Here is a 19918-nt window from a genome sequence, read left to right on the forward strand (position 1 = left end):
TGATACTGATATTATTACTACTACAGTATATACAGTCTGTTCTTGACTCCCACGCTCAGAAGAATTAAGATTCATATAAATGATTGATACAATTTTAAATGTCCAAATTCATTCTCAATAAAAATGACAGTTTACTCCCCAGTTCTATCTTTATATTAAAAACAAACAACAAAAACACTTTAATTGTTCTTTAACTTTTGGCTAGAGGTATATATCAATCCCGTGTGTTATCTTCACAGATAACGAAGTTCAAGTGTTCACTAGTATTACTGCTTAAGTTCTAAAAGCCTGTAAAACATCTCCCATTTTAGTCTTCTATAAATAAGTGGTCAAGTTCATAAGAAAGTGCCTACCATTTCTAAATGTATAACATTATAGATATTTCAATGAATCCTACTATTCCAAAAGAAATAAAAGTCATACAAATATATAAACACAAAGTAGAATGACACTGCTACTTAAAAAGAAAACATTAGAAAAGGTAATTCAGTTTTAATTTATTTTCATCACTTTTTCTTCATGATCCAGATATTTTAAAATGCAATGAAAATTAACTTTCCATGATATGTCAGGGACTGGCACTAAAAAAATTTTCAGACTGCAAATGAGTTATACAAATGAAAATATCAAATGGAGATCCAGTTATCAAAATGAAAGCACTCAACATAGTAAAAGTTCACAATTATTTGTTTAGAGCACATAAAAAAGTCAGCCCTCTAACCAACTGTTGTGATTTTAAAGAACTATTGCAGAGGTTTGAAGAAAATAGATTTATTAGTTAACTTATAAAGAGATTAAAGAGTTGAAACAAGTATTAAAAAGAAATTTGTGCCTTTATTAGAATGGTGTTAGGCTTTAAATATACCAATTTTGGTAATCAAATTATTTTTTAATAAGAAATGACACTACAGAACTGCAATACTGGTCCAACAGTCTTGTCTTGTCTTGTCTTTTCCTTTAAAGCGAGAAACAGAATGCGAATAATCAGAAAGCACTAGCAGGCATCAGTTAATCCAAGACACTAGCTTCTTAGTTCCAAAAGCACTTGCACAGAAAACCATTGGGGGGCACAGGAGGATGGAAGCACTTCGCAATAACTGGAATCCCATGAGTGTGTGTGTACGCCAAGTCTCATTGGCTATTTTTTGAATTTATCCTTTACTTGGTCACATTCTTCTTTCCCTCAAATACTAGTTTTTCTTTGACTTTTTTTCCTCAAAGTATAAAAAGTATGAAATATAAACAAGCTCTTGCACTGCACACTTCCAAGTGTACAATTCAAGCATTATAGAGCTATCTACATACCGATAAATCCCATCAAATCTTGGATAATTCAATAATGTACAAAATACCAGGGCACAGAAAGAACTAAAACCCACTTCTTTTTGTTACACATAAGATTCAAACATTCAGTCTAAAGAAAAACACTTAACCATTTTGGCTCTCTTCTACATTCGCATGTTGATATACTTATTAAAATATTCCTGTATAATTATGTTTGGTCTTATTATTTCAAGTCAGGTTTAAAACCTCAAAACCAGCCATCCAGACAAAACAGGTAATCAGAAAGATTATTTCTTCCCCACCTCCCTAACCCCAAAAACCATGAAGCCAATTTTACGACATGACTCCAAACACTGGATTGTGACGACAAATGCTAGGTCCAATTTCTTCATAATCCTTTTTGGTGTGGCATACTTGGTAGAACTCAGGCTAAAATAAAAACATATTTTAATAAAGGTAAAAAATCTACCACTTTTCCAGATGCTTTAAAATAGAGTTGTTAAATCTAAAATGTTTATTATTAGTCCATCCATGGTGCTTGAATAAGCTCAGAGATTCTAGCCACAATGACTCAGAATCAGCTTTAAGTCTATAATCAGAACTGAAGGGAGCATTTAACTCAAGTCCCTCCACCCCCCATCTCAAACACCTGTTTCTCCTGGGATTTTGAAATTTTGAGGAATGGAAGGTTGAGTTTCAAATGCCCGGACTATTCTGCTGAGGCTTTCCCTCACTGTACATTGCATCAAAAATCTAAAAAAGCAGAATTAATCTAAACTACAGATAAACTACTCTTAGTCATGCTACAAAAACTTCTAGATGAACTTGCTTTCCTCACTCAAGGTCTGGTACAGACTATTCCATGCTCTATTATCTCATTTCCCAAAGGGCAAAATTATAAAAGCAACTAGGTTATATGGCACAACTGAAGACAACTCAAGAAGAAAATAACTTTTACCTCTTATTTTTAAATGATTTTTTAAAAAGGTGGTATAGTTTTCAATAATCTAGATAAAAGTTCTTACATTTTATTTAATATTCTGTGCACTACAGGGTAAAGCACCAATATTTACTGGGCTAATGATGTTAAAATATCTTTTAAAGGAGCTTTAACATTTGGAGAGAGGGATCTTAGTAACTCCCTTTATTCAGTTTAGAACATCATAATTCCTATGCAATAAAACATAACTTAATGCGCTTAAATCTTTGTACAGAAACACAATTACCCTCTATTATTATCTGTGTTACCACAGGGTTAAAAGATTTTTCCCTACAGATGAATTTTAAAACTTTAAATGCTCATTCTAAACAAAATTCTAGCAAGCAAAAAAACCCCAAAAAACCAATAAATCTAAATGAATATCACTTTTTAAAATACTGTGTACATTTATATTTAATTTTAAAACTTTCCTGTGCAGTACTTAGATAAAATTTTAGGAAATTTCTCTTGTTCTTCTAAATTATGTAAGTACTGATGGATTCTTCTATCTTAAAAAAAAAAAAAATCAAAATTTAAAAGTAAGCTTCATCTCACCGTGGAAGCCAGCATGGATCCTCCAAACCAAACAGCATATCGCTGCATGTGGTGTGTGATGACTTGTACATCAATAGGTTTTGGCTAAAAAAGACATAGTAAGGTCAGTTTCAAGTAACAGTTTCTGTATCATTTAGCCTTAGATATACATTCATAAAAATGTAGTGTTTCATATACTCAGAAATAAATAAATAAAACTTTACGTGCAAACTCTGTATTTTCTGCTCAATTCTGCTGTGAGCCTGAAACTGCTCTAAAAGAATAGTCTATTTAAAAAAAAAAAAAACTTTAAAAGATGTGGGGAATACACAGGGGCAAACAGAATACAAAAGAAACAAAGCTAATTTTATTATTTTAAAAAAATACACAACCACACTGAAGTGAGGGAAAGGAACTAACCCAGGTAACCTTTGAATGGTTCCCACCTGCCAAATCTGAGAAAAAATTTGAGTATTAAAATTAATAATATTAATAGTATTAATGATATGTTGATATTATATCACAATGATGTTTACGACACAGCCAACAGAATAATTCAGAAATCAGGAGTTCATACAGATACGAATGAATAAATGAATGAATGAATAAATGAGGGGAAGGAAATACTCTTCCTTAAAGTAAAATGAGACTATGAAACAGAAGAAATGATGGAATTTGCAAAATACCGTTTGGCAACTACCATAGTAATAACTATCTTAGGAAAGAAAAATGGATGTTAAAAACCAGTCGTTGAAAGTTTGATGAGAAACAGGATAATTACATAGTCTGAAAGTATCTCCCAAAAAGGAACTCTCCTACACTGCTGGTGGGAATGCAGTTTGGTGCAGTCATTGTGGAACACAGTATGGAGATTCCTCAAAAGACTAGGAATAGACTTACCACATGACCCAGGAATCCCGCTCCTGGGCATATATCCAGAAGGAACCCTATTTCAAAAAGACAGCTACACCCCAATGTTCATGGCAGCAATATTTACAAAAGTCAAGACATAGAAACAGCCTAAATGTCTGAGAGATGACTGGATAAAGAAGTTGTGGTATATTTATACAATGGCATATATTACGCCATGAAAAATGACAACACAGTGCCATTTGCAGCAACATGGATGTCCCTGGAGAATGTCATTCTAAGTGAAGTAAGCCAGAAAGAGAAAGAAAAATACCATATGAGATCACTCACATGTTGAATCTCAAAAAGAAGAGGACAAATGAACTTAAATACAAAACAGAAACAGACTCACAGACACAGAATACAAACTTGTGGTTGTCAGGGGGGAATATATATATATAATAGATAAACAAGTTTATACTGTATAGCACAGGGAAATACATACAAGATCTCGTGGTAGCTCCCAGTGAAAAAGAATGTAACAATGAATATATGTATGTTCATGTATGACTGAAAAATTGTGCTCTACACTGGAAATTGACACAACATTGTAAACTGACCATAATTCAATAAAATAAAATTTAAAAAAAAGAAAATATCTCCCCATAAGACTTTTATTAAACAGAAAGGAAAAAACAAATAGTAGAGACACCTGACAGACAATCAGGTGATCAAAGTTAACATATGGGACAAATCGTACGTATCATGTGTCTAGTGACACAATGCACTAAAAAGAACACATCACATCACTTCTGTGGTATTACTGACAAAAATGCATTATCTGAACCTAATTATGAAGAAACATCAGACAACCCCCAAATAAGAAACATTCTGCAAAATAAATTGCCTGTACACTTCAAAAACATTAAAGTTATAAAAAAAACAAAAACAAAAACACTGAGTTCTTTTTCCAGATTAAAGGAACGTGATACCTAATTCAAACATGTGATCCTGGACCAGAAAAAAAAATACGTATTTTTTTTTCTTTTGCTATAAAGAACAATAATGGAAGAAATGATGAAATGTGAATCAGGTCTATACCAGATAATGTGTTATCATGGTTAATTTGGTAATTTTAATGGCCTGTTTTTAGGAAATACACACCACAATATTTAAGGGTAATGGGGCATCAAATTTGCAACTCACTTTCAAATAGTTCAGAAAAAGGTATATGTGTATATACATATATTTATAATAGAATAATAAAGCAAAGGAGAACAATATGTAGGAATTTCTTCTACTAGATTTTGCAACCTTTTTGTAAGTATGAAATTACTTCAAAATGAAAAATTTTTAAACTTACATGTCATAAAAAGATATGGCTTTTTTTGTTAAAAAAAAAAAAGCTATTTGGCTGCTGTTAAAAATTATACTGATAGGAAATAAAGCCAAATTTAAATACAAATCTATAAAGATGTTATGAAGATCTATACGTGACTATTAGGTAAAATTAAAAGGAAGGAGGCAGAGTCCTCCAGTATGCAGGGTTTTTCCTGTATCATTAGATAATGTCAGTATAGTGCTGACATCGCTGAGGGAAAAAAGTTCCTCATTTCTTATTTAAAAATGTATAAGAAGCTTAAAAATATTTTAAACATGTTTACTTTATTGAAATATTGTATTCAAAACAGCATTTTTTTTTCATTTCATCTACTGTAATGAGTCATTACAAAGTAAACAACTACTTAAACATACTTTTTATTGCACTCCAAGGAATAAGTTTAAGATAATAAAAATTTAGAGGCTGAAAACAGCTGTCATGCAATTTCTCAACAAGCAGCAAACCCCAGAATGTTGTACTTTTAAATAACTTTGAATGACTATGGTAGTCTCAGATGGAGCCCTCATTCTTGGTAATCTTCCATGTTGAACAAAATGTGTTTTACTTAGCAACATATCCTCTGAATCAATGTTTTGTTTCAGTATCTTACATTAATGAAAATGAAAAATAAAACTTACTGAAAATTTGTCTTATATAGAAAGCAGTCACCTGAGAATTTAACATTAATTTTGATTTTTTGACAATAAGCCCCAAATTACAGGATACATAATAGAAAGGTTATTTAGCTGAACCACCAATATGATTTCACACCATGAAAAGGCTGCTGTGGGAGAGGTTAAGTCAGTCTCTGAAAGTAAGCTTGACCACACAACAGCCCCTCTCTCTCAACTATGCTTTGTTGTCCTGCTTTATTATAAAGGTATTTAAAATTTTGTGGCTCCATAAAGAATATTATTCCTGAAATATGCAAGGAATCTACTATATACAAGTTATCTCTGAGATAGATATATATATAAAAAAAAAAACCTCTCTCATAGCTGTAACTAAGAATATTTTCCAGAAATGTAGGTAATATCCTAGACGAATCGAATGACCAAGAATATTATGGGTATCAATCTATAATAAACATTTTCCATTGAAATATCTCATAGGGTTCCTCTTACCTTCCTGAATAAAAGAAAGTTGGCAGACATTTTCCATTCCCAATACAAAAATCAAGGTACCCCCAACCTTCCCATCAATAACTGAAAAAAACCAACCTTCAATCTACCACCACTCAATTCCTCACTTAATTTCAGCCTGGCATCTACAGTTCTTTTCAAATCTCTTTGCAAGCGACGTCCGAAGTCCCTGAACATGGTTGAACCTCCAGAGAGGACAATATTCTGTATTAGTGGAGAAAAATAAATAAGTATGACTTGCATTTAAACAGAAAGAAGAAAAAATTTAAAGATATAAAAAATGGTACAAAAATCCTACTGTATCCTTTTGAAGAGAGGTTTTACATTCAACAATAGAGAGAAAATGAAGTTTTTAGAAGTATGACCTAGAATAACAATTCTGCTATAAATACTGACCTTGTAGAGAGGACGCCTGACATCAATAGGACAATTTTGAATTACTTCATCTACAACTTCTGAGATAGGTTGAGTAAAGTCTGGATTAGCAAACTGAAAAGTAAGTTGGATATATGATAGAGATTAGACCACTACTGACTTAAATATCATAACAAAGAATTAAGAAAGTTTTCAGTTCAAAAACAAAAGGACTTATAAAAACCATAAAACCTGGTCTCTAATTCAAATTAAAGATATTGAAATCAGATTTCAGAAAAAAATCAAATTACAACAGTGATGAGATATATAATTTCATAACCATCAGAATAGCAAAAATGTAAAGCCAAACATAGTCAACTACCTAGCAATACAAATTCTGGAAGGGAACCTGGGGATGTCACATGGGTTTTTTAGCATCCAGATTACTGGTGATCCTAGAGGAGCAATTTCCATGGAGTGGTGTGATAGAAGCAGCTTGTTGATCAGTGCAAGGTAAAGGTTTGGGAACTGATAGTGTGGGCATCCTGGGAGCTAGCTCTGAAAGAAAAGCATAGTGGCTACCAGGAACTGGTACGAAGTCGATTGCAAGAAGGCGGCTGAGGTTAGTTTTATTTTTAAGATGGGTTACTCCAGGGACCGAGGTAAGGAGTAAAGTATGGGTACAGGAAAATGTGGAGCTGGGGAGGGTTGAGGAGCAGGCAGATAGCTGAGGAACTTCATCATCATACTTCATAGCTTAAATTATTTTTCATGAAATGGAATCAAACTACTGTGTTGGGAAAAGGGACTGGACACAAGGTTGAGGGTTGGGAGAGAACAGTGACTCTTATAAGCACTACTGAGGAAAATTGAGAAGGTGACTGTATTACTAGTAGTGGGGCAAGTTGGATGTCCTCTATCACCTCACTGTAGCAGGTGGCATCTCCCTCCTCCAAACATTCATTTTTCTCAATGTTAGCACCACAATCCCTTGGCTTGGTTGGCTTCTCCCTTTTTGTATGCTTCAGTATCCTTTGCAGGCTCCTCTTAACTCTGCCTGTCTGTAAAGTGCCAGTGTTCACCAGGGCCCCAATTTTCCCTTCTCACTCAACATTCTCTCTGAGGCCAATCTGCTCCTTTGCGCCATATATGATGACTTTACATCTATCCTCACTCCAGGACACATGCTCCAGTTCAAAACCTTTACAATTCAAGTGTTCATTTTTGAACCTTTTTAAAGATGGATAGTAAACTCACCTCTTTTTACCTTTCCTATTCTTCCCCTTTGATTTTCCTAACTTCAGTGATGGCAAAACATCTAGTTGCTCAAGTTATAAACTTGGGGATCATCACAGATTCTTCATTTTCTTACTCCCTTCACATCTAAACAACTGGTAAGTCATGTTGGTTTTATTCTTTCTCTTACCTCCTTTCTCATTCTTATTGACCTACTGACTTTATCTTTCATCAAGAAAAATGCAATAAACTTACCTGTTTCCAACACAATTCACACCTCAGTATCTATCTATCTAACCCAATGCAACCAGAGTGACCTTTCTCATCCTGTACCTCTATCTATCTGTGTTATTTCCATGCTGAACATTTCTGCATGAGCACAAAATCCAGAAAACTCCTTTGCATAGCATGTTAGTCCCTCATGAACACTCATCTGGATCCATCTCCTACCACTCTCTTGCTTTACACTTTTATTATCTAGCTCTCTTACACCCCAGATCCCTACTCAGCTTTCATATACATATCTCTGCCAGAAATATACTCTTCTAACACACCTGCTTGACAAATATCCATTCATCCTTTCCCACTTCAACTGTTAGCTCCTTGAAGAAGTTTCCCTGATACTCGTAAGCAGCTTTAGATGCTCTTTGTTCCTATGCCTTCACAAGATACACCCATTTGTTAAAACAACTATTCCTTTTTGAGACATTCATCTCTTATTCTTTGAGCTTGATGAAATCAAGATAAATAATTTTTCATCTTTAAATAATCAGTGCTTAAAATGAGATCATCAAAATTGTATTTACTATTTGTTGAGTGAAAAAACAGTATTAAAAATAACTCTTTTATGCTGAATAAGCAGAATAGCATTTAATGTTAGTAGTTCTTACACTAAATTCCTTATGCTAAGTTACTAGAATAATTTTTCATTATTAAAAGCATATATATATCAGTAATTTAATATAGCCAGTATATGCTAACATTTCATAAAGGAAGAAGACTATTTTGCTAGTAAATATTTTGTTACAGTATGATAGTCAGTTGAAGATTCTTTGTATGCTTACTTTTCATGGGAGGAGGAGGAAAGAGTTCTAGAAGGTCTCCCAAAATATTTCATTTAAATGATCATAAATCTTCCCTCTTTCCATGAACCCAAATAAGCCACAAATATTAGAGATAGAAGTTTCATTTTTCTAAATGTATGGAAAAGTCATTGTTTTTACACAAAGGCAGTTTTTTTTCTTGAAAAATATGACTCACTATAGTATTTTAGTATATACAAAAGAAAATTCCTGAGATTAACTGTCTCTGAACATCTTAGAGTTGATTGATATTTTCTGCTAAATATTTCAAAACTATTCCATCTTAAAAAAACTCACCTCTGGATGAAAAAAAATTTCAGGTCCCAAGAATCTCTCATATCCAACATCAATAGAAAATTCTTTCTTCGAAATAGCATTGATTCCAGTATACTGTTTAATCCACTTTGATCCATCTGTATCATACTTGTTAAATTCTTTTACTAAATCTGGGCAGACATAACTATAGCGCTCCTAGAAAAAGAAATGAGTAATTTTTTTACTCTTGTTTTAGGAAAAGCAAAGCAGAACAGCATATTTTCAGTAAACTAAAATCAAATGAAAACATATCTGCAGAAAATAAAATTTAGGAAATTAAGCTGAAAAAAATCTTATGTTAGGATGTTACTGTATGTGTGGTACAAATAAACAGCTCATCATCTCCTTTACATAACTCCAGGCTTCAACAGATTAAGACTTGACAAACTAACGAGTCAATTTCCAGTATTGCAGCACTATTTCAGGGAAATATTCATTAATGTCATCCAAAATTTTATACTGTTTCAATAATTAAAAGTTTGTATTCTAGGAAAGAGGAAGCATAAAATACACAAAGAACTGGAGAAGAATAAATAGCTGACATAACCACACAAATTAATATATTAAAAGGTATAAACTATTAGGTATAAAATAATCTATGAGGATATATTGTACAAGATATGGAATATAGCTAATATTTTATAATAACTATTAATGGAGTACAACCTTTCAAAATTGTGAATCACTATACTGTATACCTATAACTTTATAATATTGTACAGCAACTATTCTTCAGTTAAAAAATATTTTTAAAGATATATAGGTCTTTAATATCCATCTGTAACAAAATTGACTATGGTCTAAGTAAATGAGTTAAAAAAAAAAAAAAAGCTGAAAATACAAACTTCTTTTTCACTGTATGTCCTGCAAGGCTGAATCACTGCGTATTTGGTTATATGTCCTAGGTAAAAGTTTTCATGAAAAATGTAATTCAAAAATGTTACACGTATAACATTCTATTTGCAATTTATGGACTCCTGACTGGCAGTCTCTCTTTTTTTTTTTTTTTTTTTTTTGAAGAAAAACACATTTCACATGTTTTTACACATCAAGAATTCTATCCAGGATAGATGCAAATATTATTATTGATAACCAAAAGACATAAAGTGAAAGAATACTGGAAAACAAAAGATAATCTATGTCATATTAAGGCCTTTCGCCAAACCCTGAAAGTAGGAATTACATGGAAATGATGGTCCTTACAAGACATTAAGACTGATCATTAGTATGCTTTAGAATAAATCTTTGATGTTTTTAATTTTTAAACACTATAGCTTTCCCAAAGACGTTGAAACAGCAGTGCTCATATTAAATTTTTACATATTTAATTTTGATGCCTCATACTTGAGGTGACTTTTGGCCATCATTTATGAATTCCTTTATTACCTAGGAAGCAGTAAATTCATTTTCATTCCTAACCTTTGATAAGCAAGGAAAACATTATAATCATGCAAAGACTGTTAAACCAATGGAGTTATTTTTACCTGGGAAGTTTTGCTTCTACATATTCAGATCATATGTGAGAGTCAATGACACTTTTTAGGTATGTCGGCAAATAACAAATTTAAAAAGAAATGCTAAATATTTTCATATTTTGCATGAAGCCCTGATATAAGATTTATACAGCATACAAATTATTGAAATACCTTACACAGCCTTCACATTTTTCTTCTATTTGCCGTATAACTTGAGCCAACCATTGTCTCTATTCTACAGCCAATGAATCAATTACATTAAAAAATTTTTAACAAAACTGTTAGAATTAAAATAAAGAAGTCAGCAAAAATTAAGATGTGAGGACTTTGAAGTGAACTAATTACAGGCATACCCCATTTTACTGTGCTTTGCAAATAAGGTGTTTTTAAAAACAAATTGAAGGTTTGTGGCATCTCTGCATTATTTGATGTTAGTTAGCATTTTTTAGCAATAAGCATTTTTTAATTAAGGTACGTACTTTTTTTTTTTTTTTTAAGACATAATGCTATTGTCACTTATCAGTACAAACTTAACTTTTAAATGCACTGGGGAAAACAAAAAATTCATGTGACTCACTGTATTGCAATATTCACTTTATTGCAGTGGTCTAGAAGAAAACCCACAGTATCTCCAAAGTATGCCTGCATTTATTTTTACTAAAGGAAATAAGCATAAAAATGCATGTTGAAGTCAATTGGTATAATTGTTCTTATATGTTAGTCCTTTCAAATGTGAAATGTGGAGAGACCAAGCAAAAGGTTGATAATCTCCCAAAATTTCTTACAAGAAATACACAGGAAAAAAACATATAATTAAGAGTAGTGATTTGTAACTGGCTAACAAAAGCTTTTCAAAAATTATTGTTCTTAAGAATTTTTCATGTTAATATGATAAGTGTGATTTTAATTTCCAACTGCACTATATTCTTAACATTATTTTTACCTTTACTGCCTTAGCAGTTTCCAAGGATTGCTCTGGAGGAATTCCTACTTCTCGGTCTCTCAGTAATTGCTGAATAAAATATGTTATATCTCGTCCTGCGATTGGAATGTGCTTGATACAGCTGCCAATCACATACCCTTCAGCCTAGATTGAAAAAAAGGACAAATATATGTCAATGTTTTCAAATCAATATAAACTAAATAATCATTAAAGATCAATTTCTCAGACTACTATATTTGTATTCTCAAGTTTTATCCCAGAAACTTCTCAAGCTTTATCCTAGAATTCTTCTAGTCTTTATTTCCTCAACTGTATTCCTCAGTTAACTTATCATAGAATTTATAATATTGTACAGATATTATGACAAGAATGGCCAGGAACTTAGATCTCCCACTGTAAGAGTTTTTCACCAAGACTGAAATGACTAAACATAAAAACTGAATTTCAGACGTTTTAAAGGTTTTAGATAGCAGACTTCAAACAGAATATTTTAAAATCTTTTATAATTTCAGCAAAAAATTCAGATTGCATTGTACGAAATTTGATCATTAACCCATAAGCCGGCTATCATTTTCTTAATCAAGTATGTACCAATTTCACAAGCCTGAGGCATTCCATATACCATTGTAGCGCCAAATAATTTGATTCTGCAGAACGAATTCATGAATTTACTGATGTAACTCAGAATTACAAAAAATAATGCAGCAAAATTAAATTTCATTAACAAAGAATATTAGGAATGTCCTTATCTAGCCGTGACAGAATACTACAGATTGGATTCATAGTCCCACCTTAACTGAGATAATAGTACAAATTATATAAAATAAAGATTTTCAGACACTGGACAATAAACAGAGTAAGGTAGTAATCCCTCAGAAGGGGAAACAGACAGACAAGATGAGTGCTAGGAACATACCATCTCACTGCCTAGAAAGTGTTCCCAGGCAGCAATAATAGGAAGGAGAACCCAGAGGCTGGTGGGCTCATTAAGTTGAAGATACAGCATTTAGACTTTAAAGAGGTCAAAGGAGCTACAGTTTGCAAGTCAGACTACATAAGGGGAAGGTGCTGCTTAGAGAGCTCTGGAGATCTCAAGAGGGTAACACCTTAGCTGACCAGTTATCACATTCACGTGAGGAAACTATCAAGGCCAGAGAAAGAACCTCTAGAAAGGAGTGGACTGAACAGTCCCAAAGCTCATTCATAGGAATTGTTATGTTCCCGATAGCCAGAGTTTAAAAACCTCAAACACAGGACACTGAGCAGAGTCCTCAGGAGAGTACTGCCTCAATAAGGTGGACAAAGTAGGCCCAAACAAAAGATTGTTCTGGACTTGCTTAATAGTGTTTAAAAGGAGACCCTGAAAGAATGAAACTGATTCTTAGGAATTTAACTGTGTCCCAGGAAAAAACCTTAAAATATTTAAAGATGTCTAAAAACCCAGGACTTAACAATGTGAATATATAGTACCCTATCAAAATTTATAAGCAAGCAAGGAAGCAGGAAAATGTTAACACTTGATCAGGAGAAAAATCAATCTGAAAAGGAAGAAACAGAATTGTTAAAAATAATAGAATCAGTAGACAAGGACACTTAAACAGTTACTATAGACTCCGTGAGATCAAGAATATCAATGGAAAAATGAGGAAGAGAGAAAAATGGAAGATATAAAAAGACCCAAATGGAACTTCTGTAAGGAGAAAAATAATTAAAACAAAAAATACATTAAATGTTACTATAGTAGATTAGATAATAAAGAAAAAAAGGAGATTCAGAAATAAGAACTATCCAAAATGAAAAAGGGAAAAAAAAAGATTAGGACAAACTGAACAGAACATCAGTAAACTATGAGAAAAACTTCAAGCAGCCTAATATACATGCAACCAGAGACCTCAGAGAGGGAAAGGGAAGAAGAAAAGATATGTGAAAAAATAATGGATAAAAATGTTTCAGATATGATGAAAACCACAAATCCACAGATCCAAGAAGCTCAATGAATCCCAAGGAGAAGAAAGGAAGAAAACTGTATTTAGGTACATCACAATCAAATTGCTGAACACTAGTAAACAAGGAATATAGAAAGAGAAAATCTGAAAGGCAGCCAGACAAATAAGAAACATCATATTCAAAGGAACAAACAAAGGAATGACAGCACAGCAGACTTATTTTCAGAAACAATGTTAAAGACAATAGAGCCATATCTATTAAAACACCAAAAGGAAAAAATTGTCAACCTAAAACTCTATACCAAGTAAAAATAACTTTCAAAAATGAAAACAAAACTAAGACTTTTTCAAAGGATGTAAACATAAGTTGAAAGAATTCAAAGACAAGCGACCAGCATTATAAAAAATGTTAAAGGCCATCATTCAGGCAAAAATAATAATAATAATAGTAATAATGCTAGATGGAAATCTGAACCTTCACAAAGGAATAAAGAGCACTGGAAATGCTATGTGAGTAAATACAAAAGAATTTTATCTCTTTTTCAAATTCTCTTTTAAAGATGACTATTTATTATAGGCTGACTTGTATCCCTTCCCTTCTACAACTTCTTATGTTGAAGTAAGTGCTAACCCCAACCCTGTACCTCAGAATGTGTCTTTATTTGGAGACAGGGTCTTTAAAGAGATGATTAAATTAAAATGAGGTGATTAGAGTGGGCCTTAATCTGATATGACTAATGTTCTTAGAAGAGGAAGAGATTAGGGCAGAGAGAGGGAAGACTATATGAAGACACATGGAGAGTAAGATCACCTATAAGCCTTAGAAGCAAAGAGTGGGTGGGGAACAACCCTGTAAACACCTTGATCTCTGACTTTTTAGTCTCCATATCTGTAAAAAAAATTAATTTTCTATCGTCTACACCAGCCTGTGGTACTTTGTTATAGCAGCCCTAGAAAAACTAATATACTACTTACAATGAAACAAATTAATAATGTACTACTGAGTTTGTTTACAACATGTAGAAGTAAAATGAGTGACAGCAGAAGTATGCTCTTATATGGTTCTTATTTATGAAATGGTAGAATATTATTTGTAGTTAGATTATTGTAAGTTAAAGATGTTTACTATAAACCCTAGAGCAACAACCACCAAAACACAAATGACAATAGTAAGTTTATAGTATAGCTAATAAATCAATAAAGATAAAATGAAATTATAAAAAATACTCCACTAATTCAAAAGAAAGCAGAAAAGAACAGGAATAATTTTTAATATCCTTACTAACTCATTCTTTCTTTTTCAAGTTGGTAACTTCTATTTGCAAATTACCTATTCTAATATCATTATCAAGATACTGATATTACTGCTTAGTTGTTTAGATATTAAGAAGACTGCAGTCAGGTAAAATCAGTTCAAATCCTAGCCCCATGACCACTTATTTGGTGATCACTTATTTGAATTTAATAAATGAATAAACAGAAGTCCTCAAAGGACGTTATAATCTACATCATAGATTCTGAGGTTTAAATGAGAATTTTAAATGAAAATTTTAAACATCTTTATGTATCTCGAAACAACATACATGTATACATTATTTAATCCTCAAAACAATTCTATAATATACAGCACTATTACTGTCCCCATTTTGTAAAAAAAAAAATTATATATGTATATAGGAAAGAAAAATAGGCCAACTAAATTACAAAAAGCCATTAAATAAATATTGAACACACATCAATTTCTGAGATACTAAAATACCCCCCAATGGCAATAAAATAAAATGAGAATATCCATACAATGAAACATTATTTGGCAATAATAAGAAATGAAGTACTACACACATGCTGCAACATGTTGAAAACATGGGGCTATGTGAAAGAGGCCAGTCACAAAAAAGTGTCTGACTCCATTTACTTAGAGACAGAAAGTAGTGGCTGCCAGGGGCTAAGGTTACAGGGGTAGAGTGAACACTAAAAGATACAGGGTTTCTTTTTAGAGTGATAAAAATGTTTTAAAATTGACTACAGCAATATATGCACTTTATGAATATACCAAAAATACACTGAATTGTATACTCTGAGTGAACTGCACGGTATGTGAATTATATTTCAAGAAAGATGTCACTTTAAAAAAGGACAGTTATCACTAAAATTATTATGACATCAAGGGCACAAATTATGACATTTAATCCAAAAGTAGTCACTCTGAGGATGTAATTGTCAACAGAGGTTGCCTGATGCATTAAAAATAGGAATAAGAATAATGAAGAAATAAAAGTGCAAAATAACTTCATTCCTTACATGGGATTCAACATAACATAAAATTTTAAAAGATAAGCTTTTCTATATATACCCACCTAATAATGATCAGTATGAATTTGAGTTGTCATTTTGTATCTATTAGGTACAATGAAAAAATCTGATTTGTCATTAAGAATCAAAACAAGCCTTGGTAGAAAAATGCTACCTCTCACAAATAATTCAATCTGATGCATTTTTCTTAATATGCTTGGTTAAATACAAACCATAAAGTACAATCATAACTTGAGCTTTTTAATTAAAAAATATAGTTTCCTAAAAGTCTTTAATGTGTTTAATGGTCATGTGTTTTCAACTAACTGCTATTTAGCAGTTAACCTTTGCACCGTTATGAAATCTGTTAACTAAGGATAAGAAACACTATCAACTGGCTAACACACCCAAACTGGAAAAAAGAATTCCATGTTTAAGAGAAAGGCATAATATGTTCCCATTCCAGATACTCCAATTCATCATTTCCTAACTATAAGAATTAGGAACTATTTCTAAAAATTTTCTAATTACTTTCTAACTGTAGTACAAACCGACAGAAAAAAAATTTTTGGAAGTTGTTTACAAAATTCTAATAATAATTTGAGCAAAATACAAATACAGCTGAACAAATGGCCAAATTATAGCAAATTTTTAACTATAGTATTTAAAGTTTTTGAAAAGTGGCATCAATTCATATAATTTAGCTTTGCCAGATGTGTTACTTGATATCCTGCTCAGTAATTTTAAAATTTCCTTACCACAGGGATAACATGAGTGACACCGTCTCCACTGTCTATTACCGTACCAGTCAATGTCCGTTCTCCTACTTGTCTTGAGGTCCAGGATGCAGCTAAGGCAAGAACAGCCTTGAACAAAAAGAAGTATGACAGGCAAAAATAAAAACGAAGACAAAGAGTTAACAGAAAAAAAATATTTTATTGGTGACTTTATTCAATTTTAAATTTAGTTATCTTTAGAAAGAAAATACACAAAATTCATTTATATTATGTAATAAAATATTATGTCTTAACATATTAAGACAAACTTAAAGGCTTATATTAGTTTTTAAGGGCATATTTATAAACTTTCCATATTTTAGTGAGAGCCATTTTTCTGCTATAGCGAAAAAAAAAAAAACATGGAAGACTAACATGAGACAGTATGGTACTAACAAATGGAAAACTAAATATGCAATAATATAGTATAGGACTTAAACTATGTTTATATGAGCCAGCCCGTTACAAACTACAGAGCAAGGTGAAAGTAAGGTAGAGAAACACACAACCACCAATCACCAGAGTTATTCAATACATAGATGGCTATGAACAAATGTAACTCTTATAAGATTAGCCCCAAATTTTCTAAGTGCAACAAGAATTTAGGAATATGTAACAAGCTATTTAACCAGAGAAAAGGCCATTGTACACTTACAAACAGTATGATTTAATTAGGGAAACAAAGTTAATGAATTTTTCTATGAAAAATCTTGGCATAGGCAATAAAGTACAATTCTTTTCATCAAAAGTCTGTAAAGTAAGAAATTAACACAGCCAGTTCATTTAAAAAAACACAAAACTAATTTTTACACAACTCCAAGCCTCAAACAAGATAACTAATAGTTAAAAACAGAGCTAAGCTGGTTTTATTTTATCTACTTGCAATATAATAGCTGAAAGGGACCTAGAAACATATCTAGGCCATCCTCTTAATTTAACACAGGATCACATCATAATCATTGTGGGCTAATAACAGAACTACACAACAGTTCATATACCAGTTAAGCATTTGTGATATGCCAGTTTTCACATTTGCTATAGGGTTGAAAAACAAGAAGTAAGCTCTGATCCTAAGGAGTGGAAGAGAAGCTGTTTGATACAGATATATATATATACAAATTAAGTGCAATAAAATTATTACAGGGATTTGTGACATACAGGATACAGAGGGGAACAAAGGAGATGGTGGTCAAATATACACAGTGGTTAAGTCATTCAAAACAGACTACAAAAAAAGAACACAATGAGTATTACAAGGGTAAATGAATGTGTATATAAAGTTCCTGACATGGAGTAAACTCTCAATAAATACTAGTTCCCTTAGTTTTGCCCTATGAAAGGCCTTGAATTATCCAAAAACCATTAACTCACTTCCTTTAACATTTCTCTTTTACTGACTAAATAACTTCATTCCTCTAAGATGATTTCTAAATTATCAATTCAGTAGAGAACTATGATATGGGTTGAGGTTAAGAAAAATACACATTTATTTTAAGAGTGAATTAAACCAGGTTGAAATTTAAGAGTCAAGCTTATCTTGACTTACAAACTGGCTTACCTGTACAGCAATGTACAAGCCTGGAACATTGAAGGACTCAAACATTATTTCAGCAGTATATTCCCTGTTTTCTGGAGTATTCAGTGGAGGTTCAGTCTATTAAATTAATAACATTTTAAATAGACAATATCAAATTATTTTGAAAACTATAGAAAATTTTTAAGTGAGAAATAATTTATTTCAAACATTGTATTTAAAAGTCATTAATCTCAGAGGTACAAAGATAGACACACAGAGCAAAGAAAAACTGTGGAGAAGTCAAATAGATCTATACATATATGAAAGCAATAGTTATTCACATAAAAAAAGAAAAGAAACTGAATTCCTATGCCATACTACTCATAAGGATTAAACACCGAGAAAGGGAAGAGAGGAGATATAAATCACCTTGTAAACCTGGTAAGGACAGACCTCCAGACAAACATACCAATGGTATTTGCTAGTGGAAGAATCTTCATCTATATATTTTTATCAAGATGCACCTGGTCTGTCTACAATTACAGTAAATAATTCAAGATTCTACAAATTTATGGAATAGCTTTCTGGAAAATGTTGTAAGTTATATAACTGCTTGAGTAGAAAATGGAGATGTTTACAGTTTTCTTCACTTTAAGTTATGTGACTGCATACATCACTGAGGAACCTGTGGGTTAAGTCTAGATCAGAACACATCCTAATGAGGCAAGAAAGGAGCTAAGGAACAACACTTGAAATCCTGGCCTTCATATTTCACTGATGTCTTAGGAGTATCTAAATCATGTAAATTATTAAAGCTTGAAATTCCACACAAAATAAAATATAATCAGAAGACTTCATAAGGAAAATATACAAACAGCTAATAAGCACATGAAAAGTACTCAACATCATCAGAAAAATGCAAATTAAAACCAAAAGAAGAAATTTACACACCTACCAGTATGTCTAAAATTAAAAAGACTGACACATCAAATGTTGGATAGATTCTCAGAGTAACCAGATCACTAACATATTGTTGGTGGGTGTACAAAAAGGTACAACCCCCTTGGAAAAAGCTCTGAACGCTTCCTTTAAAATCAACCATACATCTACCCTATGACACAGCAAATCCAAATTTAGGTATTCACACAAGAGAAAGGAAAACATGTCCACAAAAAGGCTTATATAAGAATGTTTACAAAAGCCAAAATATTCACAGTAGTCAAAACCTGAAACAGCCCAGGTGATCAAAAGGAAAATGGACAGTGAGGCATATTCATACAATGGAATACAGCCCAGCAACAGAAAGCAACAAATTATTTATACATGTAACAACATGGATGAATCTCAAGATTATGGTGAGCAAAGTCTTAATAAAGACCACGTCTTGTACAATTCCATTTATATGAAACTCAAATATAAGCAAAATATATTTGTGCTGGAAACAATCAGAACAGGGATTGCCTCCAGGGCATGGGACAAGGATAAAAGGGCATGAGATAACTTTCTAGGTTAATGGTAATGTTCCATATCTTGATAAGGGTTTAAGTTACTGAGATGTATGCATCTGTCAAAACTGGGGGATGGGCAAACTACATCATGCATCCTGCAGGCCAAATCTGGTCCACTACTTGTTTTTGTTGATACAGTTTTATTGGAACACAGCCATAGCCACTCATTTAAGTATTGTCTATGGCTGCCTTCCTACTACAACAGCAGAGCTAAGTAGCTTCAACAGAGACCTTACAGTCCACGAAGCCGAAAATATTTCCTATCTAGCTTTAGACAGTTTGCCAACACCTGGTCAAAACCCATAA

At 32.3% G+C, this 19918-nt stretch overlaps 1 protein-coding gene across 2 annotated transcripts in view; it reads right to left on the bottom strand.

Annotated features, from left to right (window-relative positions):
• Positions 1-477: 477 nt before the first annotated feature.
• ACTR3 (actin related protein 3) overlaps positions 478-19918 on the bottom strand; it is a 47144-nt gene continuing 27703 nt past the window's right edge. For both annotated transcript variants that reach the window (XM_074363538.1, XM_074363539.1), the window contains exons 5-12: positions 18147-18242; positions 16571-16678; positions 11575-11718; positions 9139-9312; positions 6566-6658; positions 6248-6373; positions 2819-2902; positions 478-1713 (exon numbers count right to left, since the gene is read on the bottom strand). In XM_074363538.1, coding sequence (XP_074219639.1) covers positions 1618-1713; positions 2819-2902; positions 6248-6373; positions 6566-6658; positions 9139-9312; positions 11575-11718; positions 16571-16678; positions 18147-18242 — 921 coding nt within the window. In that variant the 3' untranslated portion in view covers positions 478-1617. The remainder of the gene's footprint in view (positions 1714-2818; positions 2903-6247; positions 6374-6565; positions 6659-9138; positions 9313-11574; positions 11719-16570; positions 16679-18146; positions 18243-19918) is intronic.

Source organism: Camelus bactrianus, chromosome 5 (assembly GCF_048773025.1).
Source record: "Camelus bactrianus isolate YW-2024 breed Bactrian camel chromosome 5, ASM4877302v1, whole genome shotgun sequence".
Taxonomy (NCBI): Eukaryota; Metazoa; Chordata; class Mammalia; order Artiodactyla; family Camelidae; genus Camelus; species Camelus bactrianus.